Here is a 26622-nt window from a genome sequence, read left to right on the forward strand (position 1 = left end):
AGAAAACAAACCATTGCCTATTAAATAAAGTGCAGTGGCTGAATAAAAAAATTCACTCGAGTGAAAGATGAAAATCTTGCTTTCTCATCCAAATTACACTGTATTTAAAATAACAAATCAGTGTTTTTCACGTGTGCTTGTCTGTATGCTGCTTAAAGGCTGAGACTTTCTGGGTAACCTGTGAGTGCCAGGTCACTCCGAGGCATACTGCTGTCAGGTTCACGAGAGTGGGTTACGGAGATAAATTTGGAGCCTCACCCCAGCCCATCATTTGGCACGATTTTTCTTTTCCCTGTAAACGTACTTCCTATCTCAAAGAAATAAAACCTAATAATTGACATCTGTGGGCAAAATTCACCATGAAAAAAAAACATGTGATGAAGCAAAGCTGTTTTCTAAAGTCAGACTGATACTTCAAGAGTGTATGCATCAGAGTATAAGCAAAGTTTTAGGGGTTACTATTAACTACAAATTCTATGAATAACTGAATTCTCAAAAATGTGTATAGGTTATACATACTGTATAGAATGAGAGTCTAGTCTTTAGTGCTTGGTCTTACCTTGACATCATTAGAATTCTAATTTTTCCTCATTTTCTCATACCAGATTATCACCATGAGGTTTATAAAGTCTCAGAATTCAGCAACGATGTTAACGGGGAGGCCAAAGAGACGCAACCCATTTTTTTAGGTAGGTTCCTATGTCAATTAATTTCTCAGCAAAACGGTGTGGCCATTTGCAATTAGGAAAAGAAGAAGGAAAAAAAAAAAAGATTGTGCAAGAACGGGAAATGTCTGCCATTGCTTAATGTATGACATTCTTTCCAAGACCTTTTATTTTACAGATTGCCAATAGATCCCTTATTAACATTGCTAAAAGTTGTAATTTCAGACATAAATGTTTATTAGTGTCTACACACAGTGCTAATTATCACTCACTCACAGAGCCAGATGCTGACTGTGCAGTTTTGTCGCTCTGTGCTCACCCCATTTACATTGCATATTCGCTGGCATGCTTCACTGGCAATAGTTTGTGTAATTGGGGTATTACATCTTTGACATCTGGATAACAGAAATTCAATTTCCAGGAAGCTGCTATTTGTTTGGTTTTGCTTCTGCCTTGGGTGGGATAGAGGATTAATGTGCTGTCTTATTATAATGTCCCTTCACCTCTGTGGCCTGGTTGCTAATCCTGCCATGACAAAATTAAATTAAATCTACAGTCAAAAAGCGTAAGGAAAATAAAAGTGTGATTGCCTAACCACCTCTTGATAGCGCTAGTTAGCGTGGCGCAGCTCCTTGTCTTCCTGCCTTTGTGTCCCCCTCATGCCAGCCTTTTTGATCAAGGGAATAGCCCCACGTTTCTCTTGCCATCCTCGTTCCTAGCTCCCCTCAGGAACAAGCAGAGCACAAGTGGCATCTCCAAGACCCCCCATCAAGTGTAGCTGTGCCAGGGACGTGTAGGTAGCCAAAAACGCTGCCACTCTTTCCAGGTGGAGCCTCTACAAACATTTTAGCACAGAGGACTTCAGATGTGCGGTTTGTTATTTGCGGACCATGAACCAAAAATGAAACCATTTAGGATTTTGCCTCTAAGAATAAAGCACCCGTAAAATCAGAGTAGAGGGTTAATGGTGGCATTTGGCTTCAACCTTGCCCATGCTGCATGCCACAGCATCAGGCAGTAGGCTGAGAGCCAGGTGCTGCACAATAGGAAAGTGCAACATGAGAGAAAGGGCCAGGGCTGCCCCATCACTGGGCATCCAGGTAGCGGGATTGCTGCTTAGACCCTGTGTGCATAGTCCTTCAGAGAAAAACATGGCGAGTGCTGGAGGATGTGCCATGCTCTCAACAGCATCTGTTTTGCTTCGAAGGAGGGACAGGGCGGGTTGCAGAGGACTAGGAAGAAGTTCAGTAGATAGTCCATGAGATACAATGGTGGGGAAGCTTCAGCACTGCTCACGAAAACATCAGAGAGAGCACGTGGGTCTTCCCACTGCCAGGGGAGAACATTACTGAGGCCAGCGCTGCTTCCCAGCACCTGCTGACTGTGAAGAGCACCAAAATCCAGAAAGTTAATAATCAAGTGAAAAGCTGTGACCCAGAAAGAGAACAGTCTTGGATCCTACTGTTTTTAGTTCCCTGAACTTGGGCAGTTGGAATTCTGTATTTAAATACCACTTGATTTAAGCCACTGGAAATAAAGAATCTGCCTCCTAGTAGAAAATTTACATTTATCACACACATGGAACATTGTGCCCTTGATTTAGTTATGCTGAGTGGCCCCCTCTCCCCCTTTTGCCTTGTGGAAAGTAGTAAGGCTGCTGTCGAACAAGTGAGTTGTGAGGATGAAAGGAGACTTAAGACCAGGAGGGTGGGAGTACTCAGTGGTCGGTAGATGTAAACTCTTGAAGGTAGCAGACACTGCTGCTTTCCTATTCCTTCAGCCAAGAAGAGGAAGATATAAGAATACCAAGAAAAGGTGGGATAGGCTTTCAAAGTGCTTGGTCAAGTAAGCCTCCAACTTCAAGACAGAAAATTGAACAACTGGAAGGTGTGCTGTGGGTTATTTCTCAATCTTTTGCTCATTCTGGGTGAAGTCTGATATGGTCCCCAAAGAACGCTTTTTCTTTTGTGATCCACCAGGTCGATTTAAGAAAAATAGTGGGAATAGTTTTTGACAGCATCTGAAAATAAGAATTTTGTTGTTACCAATGTTACAGTTTATAGTTAACTCTTCTCAAAACATAGATTTAAATCATGTTTATTTTGTAGATTGCTAAAGCCTATTCATAATTTTACTTACTGTGGTGTAGAATCCTCTGAGAAGCTCTTTTTTTTTTTTTTTTAAATATTTATTTGAAGTAGAGTTACAGACAGAGGGAGAGGCAGAAAGGTCTTCCATCCGCTGTTTCACTCCCCAAATGGCCACAATAGCCAGGGCTAAGCCAGTCCAAAGCCAGGAGCTTCTTCTGGGTCTCCCATACAGGTGCATGGCCCAAGTGCCTGGGCCATCTTCCACTGCTTTCCCAGGCCATAGCAGAGAGCTGGATCAGAAGAGGAGTGTCCAGGACACGAACTGGCGCCCATATGGGATGCTGGTGCTGCAGGCAGCAGCTTAGCCTCCTGAGCCACAGTGCTGGCTCCTCTGAGAAGCTCTTTGAGTACCTTAACTGTCTCCTCTCTAATGAAGTAGTGCTAACACATGCCCCTCCCCCCCCCCCCCCCCCCCCGTGTGTTACATAGGCTTTTTTGCCTTCAGATGTGTTATCTTTGATACCATCCACATCTGTAAGATTAAAGTTAATATCCCGTGGGGAAGAGAGTGCTCTAGCATTTGGCACAAGTTCCCATATTGGATCTATTTTTCTGAAGTGTTTGTAGGCTGTTAACTAACATAGCAGGTGAGCGTGGTAGTGTAGGTCAGTGGTACGAATGGCTTGCCTGAGTGCTTTGAGTGTTACTTTAAACTTGACTATAAGATCAGAAAAAGTTACTTTTCCCTGTTGACACTGACTCTTTTTTTTTTTTTTTTTTTTTCAATTTTTGACAGGCAGAGTGGACAGTGAGAGAGAGAGATAGAGAGAAAGGTCTTCCTTTTTGCCGTTGGTTCACCCTCCAATGGCCGCCGCACTGCGCTGATCCGATGGCAGGAGCCAGGTGCTTCTCCTGGTCTCCCATGGAGTGCAGGGCCCAAGCACTTGGGCCATCCTCCACTGCACTCCCTGGCCACAGCAGAGAGCTGGCCTGGAAGAGGGGCAACCGGGACAGGATCGGTGCCCCGACTGGGACTAGAACCCGGTGTGCCGGCGCCGCAAGGCGGAGGATTAGCCTAGTGAGCCGCGGCGCCAGTCGACACTGACTCTTAAGCTGGCCGTGATGGGACTGCAATGAAGAATTGACTGTTATTTGGAGAAAAATAATTCACTTTCATCAATTCAAGCGTTTTGGGAAAAAGAGTCTTTGAACTCAGCACTTTTCTGGAATGGGAGTTGGTTTTGGGGTAGCCACAGGATCAGACAGGACAGGGTGCTTGCTCTGAGGGATTAAAACACAGTTGGGGGGTAGGAATAGGACAACTTCCAGAAATGGGGAGCAGTGTTTAATAACCATGACATCTGCGACTGATTGAGCACTTGGCTTGTGCAAGGCATTCAGCGCATGAAGTATCGCATTTGCTCTGCAAAACAAACCTGAAACAGTCATTATTATCCCCATTTTGTAGATCAGGCTTAGCGATGTTAAGGTAACCTGCCAAAGGCATCCTCAATAGGAAGTGCATTGGCAGGTTGCCTATACAGGTCTGAGGAGCTTTAAAAACTCTGTGTGAACAGTAATTAAATGACAAACGTGAGCTCTTACACTAAGGAGCAAAAGGAGAATTTGGATGGGTAGGATGGAGACCTCGAAAGACCAGACTTGAACTGTGAAAAAGATTTGAACAGGCAGAGGGAAGTTGAAGAAGATTCTGGGTGGGAAGGGTTATGTGAGCTAAGATTAGATTTTAAGTAAATGTTGTGCTATATAGTGTATAGCTTTTACATCTGTTATCTCCTAGAATTTTTACAGTATGCCTGTGAGACAGGGCAGATATTATTATTCCCATAATAATGGGAACTGAAACTCAGAGTTAAGCGACTGGCTCATAAATAGCGGAACCTGGAGTAAACAGGTTCCCTGTGCCAAGACCTTTCCCCTCTACCATGTGAAGCTAGGAAATTTCAAGGAGATCTTACCTGGTAGCAGAACACTATTAAGAAATGTTTTCTCAGTCTTTTGTTTTTCTCTCTGTCTCAAATAAACACAGATTTTTTTTTTTTTAAAAAAGGGACGGGCATTTGGCTCAGCAGTTAAGTCACCACTTGAGATGTCTGTACCCCATAAAGGAGCACCTGGTTCGAGACTGGCATGGCTTCCCATTCTGGCTTTCTGCTGGTGTGGGCTGCAAGGCAGCAGGTGATGGCTCAAGTACTTGGGTCCTTTCCATTCATGTGGGAGACCCGGATGGAGTTCTGGACTCCTGGCTTTGGCCTGGCCCAGCCCTGGTTGTTGTGGGCAGTTGGTAAGTGAAACAGCAAGTAAAAGATCCATGTCTCTCTCTGTCTCTGAAATAAATAAGAAAGTACCAATTTAAAAGGTATTAGGAGACTTTTTTCTTTTCTTTTCTTTTTAAAAATTTTCTTTCTTTCTTTTTTTTTTTTTTTTTTTTTTTTTTTTGACAGGCAGAGTGGACAGTGAGAGAGAGACAGAGAAAAAGGTCTTCCTTTTTGCCATTGGTTCACCCTCCAATGGCCGCCGCGGTAGGCGCGCTGTGGCCAGCGCACCGCGCTGATCCGATGGCAGGAGCCAGGTGCTTCTCCTGGTCTCCCATGGGGTGCAGGGCCCAAGCACTTGGGCCATCTTCCACTGCACTCCCTGGCCACAGCAGAGAGCTGGCCTGGAAGAGGGGCAACTGGGACAGGATCGGTGCCCCGACTGGGACTAGAACCCGGTGTGCCAGCGCCGCAAGGCGGAGGATTAGCCTAGTGAGCCGCGGCGCCGGCCAAAGACTTTATTTATTTCTTGAAAGAGTCACAGAGAGGCAGAGAAAGAGAGACAGAGAGAAAGTCTTCCATCCACTGGTTCACTCCCCAAATGCCTGCAACTGCAGGAGCTTAGCCAATCCAGAGCCAGGAGCCTGGTGCTTCTTCCAGGTCTCCCACACAGGTGCAGGGGCCCAAGGACTTGGGCCATCTCCCATTGCTTTCCCAGGCCATAGCAGAGAGCTGGATCGGAAGTACAGGAGCTGGAACACGAACTGGCACTCATATGGGATGCTGGCACTACAGGCAGCAGCTTTACCTGCTGTGCCACACGCCAACCCCGAGACTTTTTTCATAGTGATAATACAAAACACTGAATGATGCCTCTTTACACATTGGATTGGGGTTTTATTATTATAGTATACAAGTTTGAAGCATGTTTATTTTTTAGGCGTTCAAGTCTCATTCATTTATTCACCCAACAAATATTTATTGAGCTCCAGTTACATCCATGCCAAGCCCTGATCTGGTTGTTCTCTTTAATATACAGCTCAGTTATACAAAGGGGGCCTCTTTGCCCAGGCTCAAGGGGCCCTAGGTCCCCTCGCAGTTGCTGCTTGCTTGTCCTTGAAGGCCAAGAAGCTGGATCTCTCCTTCCAAGAGGAAGGAGGCCGTGTTGTTTTATCACCCCAGTGGCAGGAGTTCCAAGAGTGGGAAGCGACCTCCAATAAAATGAAGGGCCAAGGAGGCCAAGAGAGGGGAAAAGGAAGAACTGCTACAGTTCCATCATTTGGAGACGAGAGTTTTCACCTCTCCTTCTCCTGAAAGCTGTACCCTTAGCTTCATGGCCCTCTGCGTACTTCTCCTTTTTCCTGTCCATTCTCCCCTTTTTTAGTGGTGGAGTGTAGGGGGCAGAGAAAACTAGGAGTGGCTGCTAGGGTTAGGAATGTGGCCAGTAATAGGTGTCATTTAGCAGGAGGTTGCTGTGTTCCAGGGAGTATGCTGAGAACTTTGTAAATGTTGTCCCTTTAATGACCCTAAGAAAGGTATTGCTATTCCCACTTTGTCTGAAGAATTTGGGGAGTTTACAGAGTTATTCTGTGGCAGAGCCAGGATGCAAGCCAGAGTCTGTCTCCAAAACCATGCCCATAACCACATGACACGTTTTGTTCAAATGCACTCCCATGGGGAACTCCCGATATGTACAGCGCACAAAAGGGTGTAGAGCTACTTGAAGAAAGGTTAAGAGGACCTCTACACATTCTACATTCTTATGCGGGCCTCTGTAGAATGTTAAGGTGCCTGCAGTTACTGTTTAAAAACCCCTCATCTAGAAGCCTTCTGAAGTTTCATACAGCATCAAAAATGTGTCTGATTATAAGTCCAACAAATGGCTTCAGAAAAAGCAGCAGGCGGAATCAAAGTCGAATTTCCTCCCAAGGAGACTTCAACACCGTGGCCTCTTTAAACATATGCATACAAATAAGTGTGTTTCAGTGCCTGTGGAGACAAACTTAGTTGTTGTTAGATAGTACTTGTTGTGGGGCTGGCGCTGTGGCACAGCGAGTTAAAGCCCCTAGCCTCGAGTTCCGGCATCCCATATGGGTGCCAGTTCTAGTCCTGGCTGCTCCACTTCTGATCTATCTGGGGAGTGAACCAGCAGAAGGAAGACCTTTCTCTCTGTCTCTGCCTGTCTCTGTAATTCTGTCTTTCAAATAAATAAAAATAAATCTTGAAAAAAACGGTATCTGGTTAGGCCTAAGTAATTCATCTGTCCTTTGGTTGCTATTACAGCTGCACAGCTACCTAGTGCTTTTCAGATGGGAAACTGACACAGTAAGGAGTAGCCTCTTGACATCTGGTTCTGACTGCTTGACTCCATGAGGGCTGCTTCAGGTGCTTGCCTCACCTCCCCCACACCCCCCCACCGTGGGTGATCTTCATAGATAACTCCTCTTCCTGTGCCCTGCACAGAGACTTTACTGCCTTCTTGAGGATTCTGGAATCAAGTTTCAATCCCTTAACCGAGCATTGGTAGCCATAGCCCAACCCTGTCTGTGTCTCCCTGTCCCCAGCTTCCTCTCCACCAAAGTAGTACTTCCCAAGAGGAAAGGAGGCAGGTCAGCTGGGATGGGAATGCTGGGCCCAAGCTTTGACCTGATCAAGCTGTGGCTTTTTCTGCATACCAGTCTCTAGCCTCCTGCCATGTCTTCTTATTCCATTTTCAGACTCCTTCTGTTAAAATCCTAACTGTCCTATCAGTTTTTAAAGCTAAATTCGAATATCACCTAGGTGTGTAAGCCATTTCAGTTTATAGCATAGCCTAGAAAAGTCAGAAACCCTTGATTTGAATCTCAGATTCATAGGCAATAGCACCTAGGACAAACTCTTGAGATTTTTTTTAATCTTCTCTAATAGAATAATTATGTTGATCATCAGTTCTCCTATAGCACATAGGATATCCTGTATGGTAAACCATGTTTTTAAACTTGAAAACACTTATTCTTATTTTTATTAGCACCGTGTCCCTTATTCTTCCAAATTAGAAGTTATCTTTTCTTCTGAGCACTTAAGTACTAAATAATAGCATCATATTTTTCTGGCACTTACCATGTTTACTTTTTTTTTTTTTTTAAATTTAAGAAGCAGAGTTGGAGAGGGAGGGAGAGACAGAAAGAGAGAGACGTTTTTCATCTCTTGGTTCACTCTCCAAATGGCCATAATGGCTGGCACAGCGCCAATCCAAAGCCAGGAGCTTCTTCTGGGTCTCCCATGCCGGTGTAGGGACCCAAGCAGTTAGGTCGTCCCCTACTGCTTTTTCAGGCCATAAGCAGAGAGGTGGATCAGAAGAGGAGCAGCTGGGACACGAACCTGCACTCACATGGGATGCTGGCACCACAGACGGAGGCCTAGCCTGCTATGCCACCATGTTTACTTATTTTTGTACATAGTTCCCTTGTGCTCCAAGTTGCCTGCAAATCCTTCTTCCTCCCTTAATAATGGCCATGTTGAATTGTGGCTGTTGATTTACAGCATCTTTCCTAATGGAAATGTCAGATCCTAGAGGGCAAGTGTGGCCTGGATTTTTCTCTGGATCCTTGAGAGCACCTAGTACAGTGCTGTGTTCATAATGGCATTCAACGTATGAATACTCAGGTATTTGTTATTTAAACCTGTGACTTTATTGGACATTGTTGTATAGGACCCTGGAAATTGATCTTTTTAAAAAAAGATTTATTTGGGGGGCTGGCGTTTGTAAGGCAGAATGACAGAGAGAGAGACAGAGACAAAAAGATTCCATCTGCTAGTTCACTCCTCAAATGGCTGTGACTGTTGGGGTTGAGCCAGGCCAAAGACAGGAGCCTGGAACTCCTTCCGGAGTGTGGGTTGCAGAGGCCCAAGTATGCGTGCCATCTTCCGCTGCTTTCCCTGCTGTATTAGCAGGGAGTAGAACCAGAAGTGGAGTAACCTGAACTCCAGCTGGTGCTCGTATAGGATACTGGCGTTGCAAGTGTAGTCTTAACCTGCTGCATCACAACACTGGCCCCTGAAGATTGATCTTAAAATACGCTGTGGTGAGATTTTAGAGACATTTTGTGAGTCACACTGAAGTATACCTCATTGAACTTGAAGAAGCTTTTGTAGTATACTAAATTAGAAGTTTGAGATTTCTGATGTTAATTTATGAGACACAACTTGAAACCTTTTTTTTTTTAAGATTAATTTATTTGAAAGGCAGACTTATAGATTGAGAGACAGTGAGAGAGAGAGAGGAGAGAGAGAGATTGATCTTCTATCTGCTGGTTCACTCCTCAAATAGCTGTAATGACTGGGGCTGAAGCCAGGAGCCAGGAGCTTCTCCTGGGTCTCCCACGTGGGTGCAGGAGCCCAGGCATTTGGGCCATCTTTCTGCTTTCCCAGGCCGTTAGCAAGGAGCTGGAACAAAAGTGGAACAGCTGGGACTTGAATTGATATCCATTTGGGATGCCAGCACCGTAGGTCATGGCTTAACCCTAACCCAGTGTGCCACAGCACTGGCCCTGAAACGTTTTGTTTTAAAAATGTAGAAAAAGATTAAAAGAAAGAGAGAGAGGGAGGGAGGGACTACCTATGAAGGTCAGTGGTGTGTTGCAAACCACACTTGGAAATCCAGGTGTGCCTCATGTGCTCTGTATGCTGGGTGCACTGGTGCAGCCTTGCAGAAGTGCTTCACGTGGCGCTGACCTGTCTGTGGACAGAGGCTGACATTATCCCATTCTGAGATTCCAAAGGAAACAAGTTTTTCTGTCTGAATTTTAGAAAGTAAAGCTACAAATTAAACACCACCAACAGCAAATTATCATGTTTCTGAGGGAACTGCCCAGGGGTGCCCAGTGATGGGTGAGTAGGGCTGAGATCCAGCGTGCAGCCTGCTCACCAAACCAATGCCTAGGTAGCAACAGCCTTAAGGAAAAGTTGCCTCTTTCTGTTCCTTAGTAAGGCTTGGTGTATGGTTCAGCAACTGCTCTGTAAGTGACAAGTGGTATATGAGGGATAGTCAGACAGCTCAAGGAAAGTGTGTATTATGAAGAAATGGCTTGGGCTTCAAAAATGTTTTACACTGAAATAAACTTTTAATTCCAATTTTCCATAAACTTTCTGAAATATCCTGGTATTATGATATTATAGTTTTCCTATACTGATTGTAACTTAATCACTAAAAAAAAATCTGGGGTGGCATTTGGCTCAGTGGCTTAAGTCATTGCTTGAGACCCTGCATCCCACATATGAGCACCTGATTCCAGGCTGTTTCCCATCTGTCCAGCTTACTGCTAAGGTACACCCTGGGTGACAGCAGGTGATGACTTAAGCACTTGGTTCCCTGCCACTCCTGAGGGAGACCAAGATAGAGTTCTGGGCTTCTGGCTTTGTCCTGGCCCAGGCCTGGCTGTTGCAGACATGTGGGGAATGAACCAGCAGGTGGAAAATTCCTCTTGGTCTCTCTGCCTTTCAAATAAAATTAAATAAATGAATAAAAATTTTAAAATCTCCATGAAGATTAGAATCTAAGGAGACATATTGACAATTTAACCTTTCTGGTTCCCATGGGAATATGATTTTGCTTATGGAAGAAAATAATATAGCTGTCTATAAGATAAAGGTTTTTGAACTGAGTGTTTTGCATCTCAAGGTTAAAAATAGACCTAGGACATTGACACAGGAAGTGTGTTATTCTTACAAAGAACAGATTATTGGAGAGAAAAGGATCTGGAAAGGAATGCATCAGCAGGTGCAGGGGAGCTAGACATAGGAGAAGAAGCCTGGACCTGCAGTGATGTATCCATGGGGGGCCTTTAGATTCCTAAAGCCTGTGCAGACTTGGATTGCTCCTCTGCCTGAAATTCTTCATTGTCTGATGTTTTCAGATAGGACCCTGTTTTAACATATTTTGTGACTGTTGTACCTGAGAAGAGCTACTTGGGAAGGAAGGACGGTTTATTTCAGCTTGCTGCTCTTGCAGTCCACAGTCCAAGATTGGGTGGCCCCATTGGTGTAGGCATTTGATGAGGCTGGAGGATAGTGAAGGAATGATCACATGGAGAGCCAGGGAGCAGATGGAGAAGCTGGGCTCAACTCAAGCTGGTGTAACCTTCCCCCTCGGGAGATTCATCTGCTGAGCTCATGCTCCCTTGAACTAAAGACCTCCTACTGAGCCCAATTCTTAGACTCCGTAAGTATATCAAGTATCTACCTTTAATTCATTGGCTATTAACATTAATCCATTAACCATTTTTTAACTTTTATTTAATAAATTTCCAAAGTACAGCTTATGGATTACAATGGCTTTTCCCCCCCATAACTTCCCTCCCACCCACAACCCTCCCATCTCCCGCTCCCTCTCCCATTCCATTCACATCAAGATTCATTTTCAATTCTCTTTAATACAGAAGATCAATTTAGTATATATTAAGTAAAGATTTCAACAGTTTGCACCCACACAGAAACATAAAGTGTAAAATACTGTTTGAGTACTAGCTATAGCATTAATTCACATTGTACAACACATTAAGGACAGAGATCCTACATGAGGAGTAAGTGCACAGTGACTCCTGTTGTTGACTTAACAAATTGACACTCTTGTTTATGGCATCAGTAATCACCCTAGGCTCTTGTCATGAGCTGCCAAGGCTATGGAAGCCTTTTGAGTTCACCGACTCTGATCTTATTTAGACAAGGTCATAGTCAAAGTGGAAGTTCTCTCCTCCCTTCAGAGAAAGGTACCTCCTTCTTTGATGGCCCTGTTCTTTCCACTGGGATCTCACTCGCAAAGATCTTTCATTTAGGGTTTTTTTTTTTTTGCCAGAGTGTCTTGACTTTCCATGCCTAAAATACTCTCTTGGGCTCTTGAGCCAGATCCGAATGCCTTAAGGGCTGATTCTGAGGCTAGAGTGCTATTTAGGACATCTGCCATTCTATGAGTCTGCTGTGTATCCCGCTTCCCATGTTGGATCGTTCTCTCCCTTTTTAATTCTACTAGTTATTATTAGTATTTTAATTCTATAGTTAGTATTAGTCTTGTTTATGTGATCCCTTTGACTCTTAGACCTATCATGATCAAGTGTGAACTGAAATTGATCACTTTGACTAGTGAGATGGCATTGGTACATGCCACCTTGATGGGATTGAATTGGAATCCCCTGGCACGTTTCTAACTCTACCATTTGGGGCAAGTCAGATTGAGCATGTCCCAAATTGTACATCTCCTCCCTCTCTTATTCCCACTCTTATATTTAACAGAGATCACTTTTCAGTTAAATTTAAACACCTAAGAATAATTGTGTGTTAATTACAGAGTTCAACCAATAGTATTAAGTAGAACAAAAAATACTAAAAGGGATAAAGTATTAAGTTGTTCATGAACATTCAAGACAATTAGTATAAGACCAAGACCTCAACACACGCACATTTCGGGGATGCCCAGTTATCTAAGCCATGACCAAACTTTAGCGTGAACTGCCACCTGTCTCTCCTTCCAGCATATTCTTGCCATTTCCCTTCTTACCTCCTGTGCTCAGCCATAGCAGACCACTTTTCATTCTTAGAATGGCCCTGCTTGCTCACATTTTAGGCCAGTGACTCCGAGCTCAGTGACTCTGTCCTTACTACTCTTCTGCTTGGAGTTGCACACTTGCTCCCATCCCCATCCCCACCCCAACCCCCACTCTCCCTCTTGGCCTGGTTCTCTCTCACCCCTTAAGATTCCAAGTTGATGAGCTGCTTTCAGGTGATCATCATGGACTCCCGCCCCGCCTTGCCTTCCACAGCATGCTGTATCTCTGTTAAAGCAAAAGTACCGCTAGTATGCTTAGTTCTCTCTCTCACTGGATTGTAAGCTCCCTAAAGATCATCTCTGTGTCTCCACAGCTCAGCACTGTGCCAGTCTCATAACAAACATCAGTAAAGGCCTGATCATGACTGACACAGGAGTCTGGTTTTAAACTTCATATAAAGTGGTAAAATCAACCAGTTTGAAACTTTATTATTTAGCCCTTTTACCTCTTAAGTTCCCACCCTGGCTTGGTTGGTGAAAATCTGTACGTCCTTCATAGTTGCTAACTGGGCCTCATACATCAGGAATACAGTGTGTCAACACTAGCAGTGCTTTCAGTTTTGTTAGTCAAGAAGGAGCCTCACTCCTTTTTTTTTTTTTTTTTTTTTTAAGGATTTATTTATTTATTTGAAAGAGTTAGAGAGAGAAGGAGAGGCAGAGAGAGATAGGTCTTCCATCCAATGGTTCCCTCTCCAACTGGCCACAAAGGCCAGAGCTGCGCCAGTCCGAAGCCAGAGTCAGGTCTCCCACGTGAGTGCAGGGGCCCAAGGACTTGGGCCATCTTCTACTGCTTTCCCAGGCAACAGCAGAGAGCTGGATCATAAGTGGAGCGGCGAGGACTCGAACCGACGCCCATATGGGATGCCAGCACTGCAGGCGGTGGCTTTACCTGATTTGCCACAGTGCGGGCCCCACCTCACTCCTTTTAAAGTCTAACTCTGAAATGGGATGTACTACTGTGCCACCTCTGTATACACCAGCCTGCCCCGCCCCTGCCCTCGGGCCTCGCAGACTCAACACTGCACAGTGTGAAGATGGACCTGGAGTGCTGCAATGCTGTGGCCCTGGCATATGCTCTGCTGTTCCTCTGCCTGGAGTGACCTCTACCACCCTTGCCTGTTTGGTCCTCCTTTATTTAGCCTTCCATTCCCAGCTTGAATTCCTTTAGGGCAAGACTTTGGGCTTTAAATGTTTATTGTATTTCTAGTGTACAATACTTGTTACAGACTCTTAATAACAATTTTTAAATAAATGAGTGAGTACTGTGTTAAAATGTAATTTGCTGCCAATTACCAGCTAATAGGAGCAGGGCGGTTCATTAAATTAAGACAGTTTTTTGTGCAGGCCTGTCCCATGCAGTCCAGGAGGGCTTCATCACACCTGCCCTGGAAATGTTGGGAGCTTAAATGGCAGTAGTGCCCCGTTGAGGCATGGTGACCTTCAGAAACACCACCTACATGTGTGAACCATAACTCTGTGTGGTATGGGATCACTCATCTTGTGGGCAATTTAGCTTTCAGCAGAAACACCGCAGTTGTATTGCCGAATGATGAGGACATATTCTGGGAAATGTGTAGTTAGACTGTTTTGTCATCATCTGAACATCATAGAGTTCTTAGGCAAACTAAGATGGCTGTCATGTCATAGACGATAAAATGTTCCCGAACCGCCATTGCATGTGAGGGCCCTCGTTGACTGAAATGTCCTTACACAGTGCATGAACCTGTTCTGCTGCCATCAACCAGCACCTTTCTGTTGCCCATTGTCCGAACGATGCCACTATGAGGGGGGAACAAAAGAGAGGCTGTGGTGAACCACTTCAGCCAGCCACATGATCATGACTGCAAGGGAGAGGTCAAAGGACACATTCCATCCCTGGTCAGGTTACGGTGCCTTCTTTCTATACAAAGGGTGGCTTATTACTTGCACATTGGTAATATATTTGTAAATCATTATGAAAGTTTACACACATTTTCTTTCAGTGTTCCAGTTAATCAGCATCCTTGTAAATAAGAATGCATAAAATTGTTGTCTTAGAATTGCGTTTTTTTCAAACATGTACAAATATACTGTGTTATTTGAATTCCAAGGGTTTTACAATGTTTTATACTTGGAAATCAAATTTTACATCTGAAAGGTTAATGGAGAAAACTAATTATGCTATCTGGTAACCAAATGTGTGATGAGACATTTGTCTCTGTAATTAACAGCAAGGAACTTTTATAGTTTCATAAAATTGAATGCTACATAGAATATTCTGTGAGCATTTGTTTGGATGAGGTGTCCAAAACAGAGATGTTTATGGATGATATAAAGTTGAACTGAAATGTAATGCAGGTGTCTGTGCATCTCACAGCATTTCTCATTGTTGAAATGGAAGCCAGAAGATTAATAACTTTACTTTGTCATGATAAAATAAGTAATGTGTTCTTGGAACAGTGGTGCGGTACATAAGTTACTCAGTAATTCCAAGAATTTATTCTGTTCCAGGAATAATATCCTTAACAATTTATTTTTACAGAAAAAGTTGATGCAACATAATAGACTATGAAGTTGCTTGTATGGTTAATGGAATTATATCTCAAATATGACTTTACACCCACATATAAAATGTAAAGAACCCCACAGAAATGCAAGGTCAAGGTACAGCTTAAAAGTAAAAAGTCAGGAGATGCAGAAGTTAAGGTTCTTCAGTTGATATTAACTCATTCTCATTGCACATACATAATTTTTTCAATTGCTAGCAAGACTTTAATGAATACCTTAATATGTGCTGCATGAAATACGGTTGAGGAGTTGCTGCAGGAATGTTAGCTTTAGCATTTCTCCAGAAGCTCAGTGTTCTTCTTGTGAATGCTACTCTGGAAGAGAGCCTGGTGCTGGAGCTCTGTGGTGCTGTGTGGCCCAGATCCGAACTGGCTTCCCTCTTCGGTCACTCTGGGCAAGCAGCTTAATCTCCTCATTTGTCAAGCAGGGGAAACTACGCTCCCTGTTGTTGTCTTTGATGAACTGGGGAGAAGATAAAGATGAGATTTTTCTCCCTTGGAGGAAGCTTTCCTAAGAAGACATGCGAGACTATAGGCACCAATTGCTTGCCAACCCCCCCAAACTCCGCCCCCCATAGAAAAAGAATTTTTTTTTTTACAGATGCCACAGATTTTGGTGTACTTCTTACACATCAGTATTATTGGTTTGCTTTTCAGTTTAACTATCTTTGCATTTTGTCTGGTACTAGAATTTATTTTTCTATTCATTTTGTGGATATTTCTTGAGGAGTCACTAGTGCCAGGATAGGAGATTTTAAAACCCACTAGGTTGTGATAAGGCAAATCAAAGATTCTTTGGGGAACATAGAATAGCAAGGCCTCACCAGGTCTGGGAGATTAAGAAATATGATCCTTGAGAAAAAGACATTTCGGTGGAAGTTCCAAGTATGGGGATAGGGCTAAGGATGCAGAAGGGGTGGCATGTAGAGAACAGGGCCCGGAGTGTTTCTGAACAACCACCAGGCCTTCGATTCTGTCTAAAGCAGAGGGCCCTCTGGCTGCACAGGACGGTCGCTAATTAGATTCAGATTGAATTGTTCTGAAGGAAGGCCTGGCATTGTTGTTGTTGTTTTTTTTTTTTTTTTTAAATTTCCCAGGTGATTCTATTGTGCATCCAAATCTGAGAACCACCCTATTAGAATAAGGGGGAAATGTGGCAGGAGCAGAGACTGGAGAAATAGGCAAGGAGGACAGATGTGGGGGAAGGCCTGTGAGCAGTGCTGGGAGCCTGGGCCCTAAACTGAGGTCATTGGCATTCCACAGAGGTACATGATAGAATTGGATTTGCATTTTTGAAAGATCATTCTAGCTTCAGGGTAGAATATAGATTGGAGGGGAGTGATACTGAAGGCTTTGGCAGTAGCCCCATCGAGTGATAATGGAAATGGGCTGGTGGCATAGAGAAGTGCAAGGATTCTAAAGTAATTTAGAAGTTATAAAAAGCAGGACTTAGTGATTAATTGGCTGTAGGAGGGAGGGGAAGAGGGTTAACTCTCAGGTATCTGGTTTAGATGGAAGAGTTGGTGATGCCTTTTACAAAGGCTTGTAGATGGTTGTGATAAAATACACTTTTTAGACTTGATTTTGAGGTTGCTTTAGGGATACCCAAGCAAAGGTATCTCGAAGGCAATTGACTATATGGGTCTGGAGCCCTGGTATGGCATCTGAGCTGGAGTCCTCATACAGAGATAGGCACTGGAGCCAGTGGAGAGGATCAGTAGATCCAGAAAGAGTGTGGAGGGCAAGAAGATGCCAAGGCAGTGTCCTGAAAAGCCAGGACATCGAAGGCAGTGTTCTGCATACACGTGGTTCTGACCTATAAGTGGGTCACAATGTCAGTTTAGTGGACTGTCACTAAAATATTAACTGCGAAGTTAACAGTGTTTTCTTCAGCAACAACAATAATGAAGAGTAGAAGTTGTTCATGCATGTGTGTTCTGGGTCATCATGAAGCATGCATTTCTTGCTGTGAACCATGGTCAGAAGTTCAAAGCCAGTGATTTAAGCCACCATTGCCTTAGCCTTCTGGTCTCACTCAAGGCCTTCCTTTTACAGATGTTCTTGGGCCCAAAGTTATCCAAGCTCCTTGAGATTCTTGGACAGAAGAGGCATTGAAAATGTTCATTTTTCATCATCATTAATATTATTTACACTGAAGATGACACTGCAATAGCATGTATATTTATTTAACTTGCGGTACTTAAAAAATTTAAATCACCAAAGAAATGTAACACAGCCAGCACTTAATCATGTTCACACTTAACTGATCCATGATGAAGATATGTAAATTAGCATCTGAGAAGGAGGAGAGATTTGCACTTATATATTAGGCTCTGTTAGGAGTTTCCTGTACAGTAGAGCTGAGGACCAACATTTCAGATTGCATTGAAAAGGGTGTCTCTTTCCAAGCAGTAGATCATGAACAGTTTGTCTCTGATTGAGCGAGGGCAAGATTTTGGTTATGCAATATTATCGTGTCTTCGTTGACAATCTTGTGATAGTTTTCCTATATATGTTGTCAGCCTTTGAAGACATTGCTGTACGTTCCATAGAATCACAAACTCAAATTCACATTCTGCTTTCCCAGGTTTGAATCTTTGGGGTTTTGTGGAATGGACAGAGCTCACATGAACTAAGTTTCCAGTTTAAAAGCAAATATCTGACCGTCGTTGTTCTTAGTCTGAAGCAGGATCCATAAAGCTAGTTGGGGCCAGGGGTTCCATTGCTTCCACCACATCTGCTTGCACAGCTGGGTGTTTCAGGTGCTCCTGTGTCGTGTCCTGAGGATGCCCTGGACACCACCCAGCTTGACTGTGTCGTCAGTGGAGTCCTTCATTCTGCTCAGCTAGTTGAGCATTTAGTAGGGTAGTGAAGTGCATGGCCTAGGAGCCTCATGCTCCTCGTTCACGTCTGTACCCTCACAGAATTCTGTGTTCTGATAAAAACGTACACATAAGTATTCCAACCTCGTCACTCGTTCTCGGGGTTAAATGTAGTCAGAGTGCCTGCCAGAAGACCTGGTTCATAGTAAGCGCTCCATAAATGATGGCTTTACCATTCTTTTGCCTAAATATACCCAGATTTCTTCTACAACTACCTGGCTTGCAATGAGTTTTAAGAGAAAATTATCTTAGATAAATATTCCAGGTGTTGGCGAAATACTCCTGTACCACCCAGTACCCACCCTCCTTTCCTGGCTGTCTGTTGCTGGTATCTCTAGCCACTTGATAGTCATTCTTGCCTGACTTCATCAGCATGTTTTTATATCCAAAGCTTCCACTATCAGTTGCTTTATACCCAGCTTTAGAATAACACAGGAAAAAGATTGTAAAGGATTCCTCTAGAGTATTTTTTCTTTAGAAAAATACTATTTGTTTTGAAATCATTTTGAAGTTAACATTTTAAAAGTTTATAACAAAGTGCAAAGTAGAATATAAAAGATCCCATCCCAGTCGCCCCCTGCAGTGTTAATAATGAAATGTGTACAAATAGTATGTACAGGTAAGTGTATTACCCTAAAAAGAAGTGGGTGTTTTGCTTGGTGGTTAAAATGCCCATGTCCCCATACCAGGGTGCCTGAGTTTGATTCCCAGTCCTGCCTCCTGCTTTAGCTTCCTGTTGACACAAACCTTAGCAGGCAACAGTGGTAGCTCAAGTAATTGGGTTCTGACCACCCCTGCGGGAAACTTAGAGTACCCAACTCCTGACTTTGGCATCCCCCCACCCCAACTCTGCTCCAGCCTTTGTGTGCATTTAGAGAGTAAGCTATCAGATTGGAGCAAGTGTTCTCTGACTGTCTCTACCTCTTCCTTGTCTCTCTGCATCTCAAACAAACAATTTTCTAAAAATTGCAGAAAAAAGGGCTTGGCACTGTGGTGGAGGGGATCAGGCCACTGCTTGGTGACACCAACATCCCCGTATCTGAATGCCAGTTAGCGTCTCGGCTGATGTTCTTCCAGTCCAGCTTCCTACTAATGCATCTGGGCCAGCACAGCAGCCAGGGCTGGGCCAGGGAGTTGTGGGGCGTGGACCAGTGGATAGAAGATCTCTGTTCTCCCTCTCTGATGCTGTGCCCTTCAAATAAATAAATAAATGACATTTTTAAAAGCCTATAAATAAATTTAAAAATGGAATTACACTATATAATATATTGTACCTTTTTTCACTTTACCAAATCTCCATTATTTCACTGATACTGGGTACCTAGGCACCAGGAAGACTTAGGCCCCAGTACTGAATAAGATCATCATGATGTCAGCTTTCATGGAGCTTACAGTCTGTTTCACACATACTTCCAAATAAGGATAAAAGGATCTATTTCATTTTTTACATGTATGTGACAATATATCATAATTTTATTGCACTGATACACTGTAATTCATTTATTTGGTGCTCTGTTGATAACTGGTTTGTTCCCCATGTTTCCCTAGTAAAATGATTCCTGCAATAAATATCCTCACATTTATATATCATGACTATTTTGGAGAATATTTCTTTTTTGTTGTTTTTAATGGTTGATTGATGAGGGAGAGAGACAGAGATAGTGACAGAGACAGAGGCACAGAGAGACATCTTCCATTCACTGGCTCACTTCCCAGATGCCCATAGCAACCAGAACTCCTTCTGGGTCTCCCATGTGGGTGACAGTTACTCAAGTCCTAAGCCATCATCTGGTGCTTTCCAGGCTACACATTAGCAGGAATCTGGATCGGAAGTGGAGTAGCCAGAACTCAAATGGAATGTGGGCATCCTGAGCAGCAACTTAACCCACCGCATCACAATGCTTTCCCTTTGGGGCTATTTCTGGAGGATAAATTCCTGTGGGTTGAATTGCCAAATTCTGCTCCAAAAAGATTTTGCCAAAGTATGTCCTACAAAAGTATATGAGAGGGGGCTGGTGCAGCGATGTAGTAGGCCAAGCCCCTGCCTGCTGTGCAGGCATCCCATATGGGTGCTGCTTCGTATCCCGGCTACTCCTCTTTCAATCTAGCTCTCTGCTGTGCTCCCCCCCCCTCCCGTATATATGGGTGTGTCTGTGACCCTAAAACTTCACCAAAAATGGGCTTTATGAATCTATAGTCTTTGCCAAATTAAAGGACAAAAAAGTTCATGTTGGTTCTCATTGCATTAATAAATAGGGAGATAACATACTAGATATATTTATTGATCATTTATTTGCCTTATGAATTACCTGTTCGTATTCTTTGCCCATTCTCCCATTATAAATATTTGTCTCTTTCCTTATTGATTTATAAGATCTCTTCCATTTATTTGAGATTTTTCTCTCTCTATTTGGTCATTCCTGAGCATTACTGAAAGTGGCAGTTTCAGAGCTAGTTTCTATGTGATGGATGGAATTACTCAGGGGGAGACTGAGCAGCTGTGCTTTTCACAATACAGGACTTGGTTTTTCCATGGTATGAGAACATTTAGGGGAGAGTTAGTAGAGACACTTTTATTTAGTTGGGGCGTTCTAATTGTATTGTTATCATTCCCTTACAAAAAATCTTCGTTGATTTCCTGTCACTTTCAGGAAAGTCAAAGCAACAGAGTCCTTTTGACTTTTTGGTTTTTACTTTCCCCGTTCATCACCTTGACTCCAGCTAAAGTAGCGCAATTACTTACCACTGTCCATTTTTCTCGGCTCACAGGCTTTGGTCAGTGCTGTTCCCTCTTCTGCTATCCAAAGCGTCCATGGAAACACTAGCCACTTTTCTTGACTACTTCAAATCTTTCCATCTTTGTGAAGCTGGCCATAATCCTCCCATTTGAAAATGATCTCTTCCTCTTCTTAATTCCTGAAATACTTGCCACACAACTTCTGAGGCATTCATCATAAATTACCTTGGTTGTTCAGTCCTGGACACTATAAATGTATTCCTGGGAAGTGTAGCTGAAACCCTGAGTTAGTAACGCCAGTTCTGGCCTCTGAGTGGCCCGGCCCACCCCTCTACAAGTCCGTGCTTTCAGCTGGCAAATGTATGATTAGGTACCCAGTGTTGCTCAGGAGTGATGGAAGCTGTACATCTTGGTAGTAGGTAATTGTTTAAAATTAAACACCAAAAGAGTGTATATTTGCATTTGTTTTCTTTTTTTATAAATGAAGAATGCTTTTCTTTTTTTTTTAAGATTTATTTATTTTACTTGAAAGAGTTACACAGAGAGAGAAGAAGAGACAGAGAGAGAGGGAGAGGAAGAGGGAGAGGGCTCTTCCATCCGCTGGTTCACTCCCCAAGTGGCCGTAATGGCTGGAGCTGCACCAATCTGAAGCCAGGAGCTTCTTCCAGTCTCCCACATGAGTGCAGGGGCTCAAGGACTTGGGCCATCCTCCACTGCTTTCCCAGGCCACAGCAGAGAGCTGGATCGGAAGTGGAACAGCCAGGTCTCAAACCAACGCACTGCAGGTGGCGGTCTTACTCACTATGCCACAGTGCTAGCCCCTGCATTTGTTTTCAGAGATAAACATAAGGACATCAGAGAAACCCCTATCACAATTAGAACTGTCGACACTGATGCAGAATAGCACGCTCTTTCAAACGTTAATGATAAATTTCCCAGGACAGGTTGACAATCACCTGCCAGCAGACAGGCTACTCCAGATGTTACAAACCTTAGAAATAGACTATCCAAAACATGCTTTCCCTGCTAATCAACCTATACCCATGGCACTGTGTGCACTTACGGATGCCAACAAGTCACTGTTTGGAGTAGTGATCAAATCCTCAACAGAAAAAGATAAGATCCATGTAGAACCCCACGGGGGATCAGTACAGTTGGGAGAAATAAGAGCAATAGTCAAGGTTCTACTCCTTAGCCAGAATGGGCCAGTAAATATATTTGTGGACAGCAAATACTCAGTACGGGTAGCAAAGACGATCCCTTTTGCAGTCTTTAACCTGACCAATAAGCTAATTGACCAGATGTTCACAACACTTAAAGAGCTGAGAATAGAAAATACCCATGGCATATCTCACACATAAGATCACATACTGGGTTACCTGGCTTTATTTTCCAAGGCAACAAAAAGGTTGATCATCTTATCTCCTGCAACACGGCTTCTATTGGACACCTAGAACAAGCCCGTATTCTACACCAAAAATTTCATATGTCAGCAAGCAACATAAAATTGCTTTTCCCGGAGCTAACAATGAGCCAATGCAAACACCTAGTACACCCTTGCAAGAATTGTGCACCCCTTGCCCCATTAGGCCCACTGCAATAAGCAGGAGTGAACCCGTGAGGCCTTACTCCTAATAAGCTCTGGCAAGTGGACGTCACCCACGTTAACTCCTTTGGTAAACTTAAGTTTGTCAACGTGGTGGTACATACTTATTCAAAGGCTGTATTTGCAACAGCCCAATCTGGAGAAAAGGCTAGTAATGTGATAAAAGCAGTTAATGCTGGTCCTTGGTGTCCCCTGGACCATAAATACTGATAATGGGCCAGAGTATACATCACAGGAATTTAATTCCTTCCTGAAATCCTGGAACATACAGTCTGCCACAGGTATCCATACAACCCACAGGGACAGGCAATCATTGAAAGAACTCATAGGACAATTAAAGATCTCTTACAAAGATGGAAAAACAATCATGTGCCCTCAGACCCACAGCTTGCTTTGACGGAGGTCCTTTTCACTATCAATTTTCTTAGTTTTGATTCCCAAGGGATCAGCACAGCTTATAAACACTGGGGATCCTTTCCATCCCAGACCCCAGCCCCTATGGTTAGGTGGAAAGACCCCCTGACAGGAGAATGGAAGGGACCACACCTTCTGCTAACCAAGGGTCGAGGATATGCTTGTGTCTTTCCAGAGAAAGCAGGACAGCCCATTTGGGTACCAGCCAGAAACATCAAGCCTGCAACTGACAGCCAGCCAGAACCAGCTGAACAAGACTGAGAGTCCACCTTGTTAGCAGATGCACCTGCCCTATCATCCTACCCTGAGAAACTGCCCATAGCCACATCCGATACTGTTTTATACCCCACTAGCTCTGGTCAGTCACTCAAAGGGCCGTGTGCAGTCATGCCATTCCTGATTACCATTGTTCCTCATTCCTACCCCCATCTGAGGAAGCACTCTTGTGGTCTCACGTTTTGAGTGCTGGTTAGTCAACGACGGGTAAGATCCCCTGGGGGACAACCTAAGACAGGCACAGCTGCATAGGGAGACCACATGGAAATGGGGTCAACAATGGTATGGCCAAGAATCATGCCTCCCATTGCTCAAAAGTAAATGAAAAGGGGGAAATGGGGTGGAATGAGAAGGCCGTGCCAAGATGGCCACTGGCAAGCGAGCATCAGTTATTCAGGAATGGCTTTGGAAACCACATGGCAACGGAGCCTGACTGACAACAGGCTGTGATTGGATGGCTTCAGAAACCACAAGACAACGGAGCCTGCCTGGCAACAGGCTGTGATTGGTTAGGGCATAGACCACCCCTTGACTGGATTGGCTGTCTTGGCTGTATAAGCTGCTGTAGCAACTGAAATAAACGAGTCTGTGGGCTGTTGGCCTCTGGCCTGCTTTAAACTGACTCCTGGGGTCTGTGTGGTGACTCCGCCCCCTCTTGCCTCCACCACGTTCCTCCTCTCAGAACGAATCCACAGCAACAACCTTGCACACAAACTTCTCATAGATACGTATACCGTTTTGCCTTTCAGTGTTCTTTGTGGGAAAAGTTTGAGCAGGGTGTGATAGCCCATTTTGAACCGTTCTTTGCTTCATCTCCTGGTATTCCTCTTCTGCTTTTGGCCCTAAGAACCTATTGCAGCCCTTTCTGCCTTGTAGGTCCATTTTCCAGGTAGGGAAATGACATCGTCTTTAGTACTTGTTCTGGCTTCTTATCCCTCAGTCCTGATTGAAAAGAGCTCCAGCCCCCTGCTCTGCTAGTAGTTGACCCACACTAACTAAGCCTGCCTGTTCGTTAGAAGTGAGGCAGGGCATCCTTAGAGTTTTTTTGTGCATTCATTCTGACCCCCATACTATACTGTATGCTCCTGAAGGGAGTGTATTTCTTAGAAATATATTTTATTTTTTATACACACAATGTCTCATATTTAGTAGTAGTACCATAAATATTTATCAAATGGATGAATGAATCCAAACTATCTAAATAGATTCAAAAGGAACTTACTTAGTTGTCCCTTAAATGTAAATGCCCTGTGTATATTGGACGGCTCAGTTATTTTTTCACCTTTAATTTTTTTTTAAGATTTTTATTTATTTATTTGACAGCTAGAGTTAGACAGTGAAAGAGAGAGACAGAGAGAAGGCCTGCCTTTCGTTGGTTCACTCCCCAAATGGACGCTACAGCCGGAGCTACGCCGATCTGAAGCCAGGAGCCAGATGCCTCCTCCCAGTTTCCCATGCAGATGTAGGGGCCCAGGCACTTGGGCCATCCTCCACTGGCCTCCCAGGCCACAACAGAGAACTGGACCAGAAGAGGAGCAACCGGGACTAGAACCCCGCGCCCATGTGGGATGCCAGCACCGCAGGCTGAAGATTAACCTAATGTGCCACGGCGCAGGCCCCTTCACCTATAATTCTCAATCTAACAGAGTCCTCAACACATTCATGGCTAGGTACTCCCTGTCATAGCGTTTGATTCAGCCAGTTAGGTGATTGCACAGCTGCCATTTTGCCTCTTTCCTTTTCAGTGGCGTTCAGACTATGTTGTGTGGGAGGAACCTCAGAGTTCTTGAGTGTACTCCAGGGGCTGTTTCAGGCATCTGGGTTCTGGCACAGCCTCTTCAGCAGAGTTTTGCTCTTCTTTCTTTATTGGGGTTCCACTTAAGCCTGCATTTGAAAACAGGCTTCACTTGCAAAACCAGTGCTGTGTTACAAAGACGCCTCCTTTTCAGACCATTTTTTGGCTGAGTTAGAATCCTTGTCTTAGGTGTCCCTTATAATCATGGTGGTTGTCCCGTGGGCTGCTTGTTGGGACCTTGATAACACCTGCTTGTTAATGTGGGTCTGATATGAGGGTGCAAACCTCAGGTCCTCTCAGATCTACTCCAGATTCCTTTTGTTTTAACTCATGCCCTGAGATGTGTGCTTAGAGAGTGAGAGCAGAGGCGTGAAGGGCTCTGTCTCCTTTCTTCTGCCTTTTCTTTGGCTGCCGTCATTTGACAGGCTGTAGTTCAGTCTTTCCTGTGACGTGGCTTCGTGTCAACCTCTGTGAGTTTTGAGAGGAAATATTCTGGGCCATATAGTGTAATCCTGGTCCTCTTATTATTTCCTGCTGCAAAATTCGACTTTTTGTCTATTCATTTTAACATGCCATTACCTGAAAATTGCAAAGAGCTTTCAAACATTTTTTTTTAAAGTACATTTATTGTTGTGCACCCATCACCACTACCCAGGTCCAGAGCAGAGACGCGTTCATCATTCCAAACAGACACATTCTGCCTGCACCTCTGATGTAGATGCTTATGTGCTCTATTTATAGCATTTACTGACTGGAAGGACCAGCTCTTTAAGGTCGTCTGTTGCCTGCCCTCTGGCCTGGAAGCTGTATTTTCAATCTGGTGTTTCCTTGTTGGTAGAGAACAATATCCTACTCATAATACCTTGTAGTATATTTGAAGGTAGTTAAGTCACTCAGTGGCCATTTATTTCTTTTTTTTAGCTGACACATACAAATTGTAAGTATTTATGGGGTACCATTTGGTGTTTCCATACATGTATATACATTGTGTTATGTCCAAATCAGGGTAAGCATATTTATCTTCTAAAACATGTATCATTTCCTCATGGTGAAAGCATTCAAAAATCTCTTCTTTTATTGACTTTTCCAGTATCTGCTCAAGTTTTTCAACTGCCTCTTTGAAACAGGATAAATGTGGGCATGGTAGTATGGTAGTATAGTAGTATAGGAAAAGTCTGACCAATACTAAGTGTAGTGGAATGATTGCATCAGCCCATTGTGCAAAGGTAGGGCACCAAGCATGGCACCCCAGTGATGGATTTGATACAGGGTCAAAAGAGTAGAGTTGATTCTGACCAAGGTGATTGCTATTTGCCTCAAGGATCAGGAGTTCAAGAGGGATAGGTTTGACTGACTTTACCAGATTGGAAACAAATGAAGTCATATCTCTTTTATTATTTATATGAATGCTTTGAACTCTCCATGTGTGAGCTTAATAGGAAATCTAGTATCTCCCTATAAGATGTCCTCCATCCCTGAACTTTTAGTGAACCTCAGAGGGGCCAGGCTACTAAGGAAAGGACTGGAGTTTTGCTTATGTCCACATCGTATGCCCCACAGCTGCACTTCCGAATGCCCGCTTATCTAAACTTTCTTCATCGAAACAGCCTTATTACGTTTCCACCACCCTCCAACTTTCTTCTTCTTTTTTTCTTTTGTGTTTATTTATTTATTACTTGAAAGGCAGAGTGACTGAGAGGGAGGGAAGGAGGGAGGAAAGGAGGGAAGAAGGAGGAGACAGAAACAGAAAGATCTT

At 43.8% G+C, this 26622-nt stretch overlaps 1 protein-coding gene across 7 annotated transcripts in view; it reads left to right on the plus strand.

Annotated features, from left to right (window-relative positions):
- BEND7 (BEN domain containing 7) overlaps positions 1-26622 on the plus strand; it is a 99807-nt gene that overhangs the window by 1758 nt on the left and 71427 nt on the right. For all 7 annotated transcript variants that reach the window (XM_062210869.1, XM_062210871.1, XM_062210870.1 and 4 more), the window contains exon 2: positions 606-689. In XM_062210869.1, the coding sequence (XP_062066853.1) occupies positions 606-689 (84 nt within the window). The remainder of the gene's footprint in view (positions 1-605; positions 690-26622) is intronic.

The sequence above is a fragment of the Lepus europaeus genome, chromosome 14 (assembly GCF_033115175.1).
Source record: "Lepus europaeus isolate LE1 chromosome 14, mLepTim1.pri, whole genome shotgun sequence".
NCBI lineage: Eukaryota > Metazoa > Chordata > Mammalia > Lagomorpha > Leporidae > Lepus > Lepus europaeus.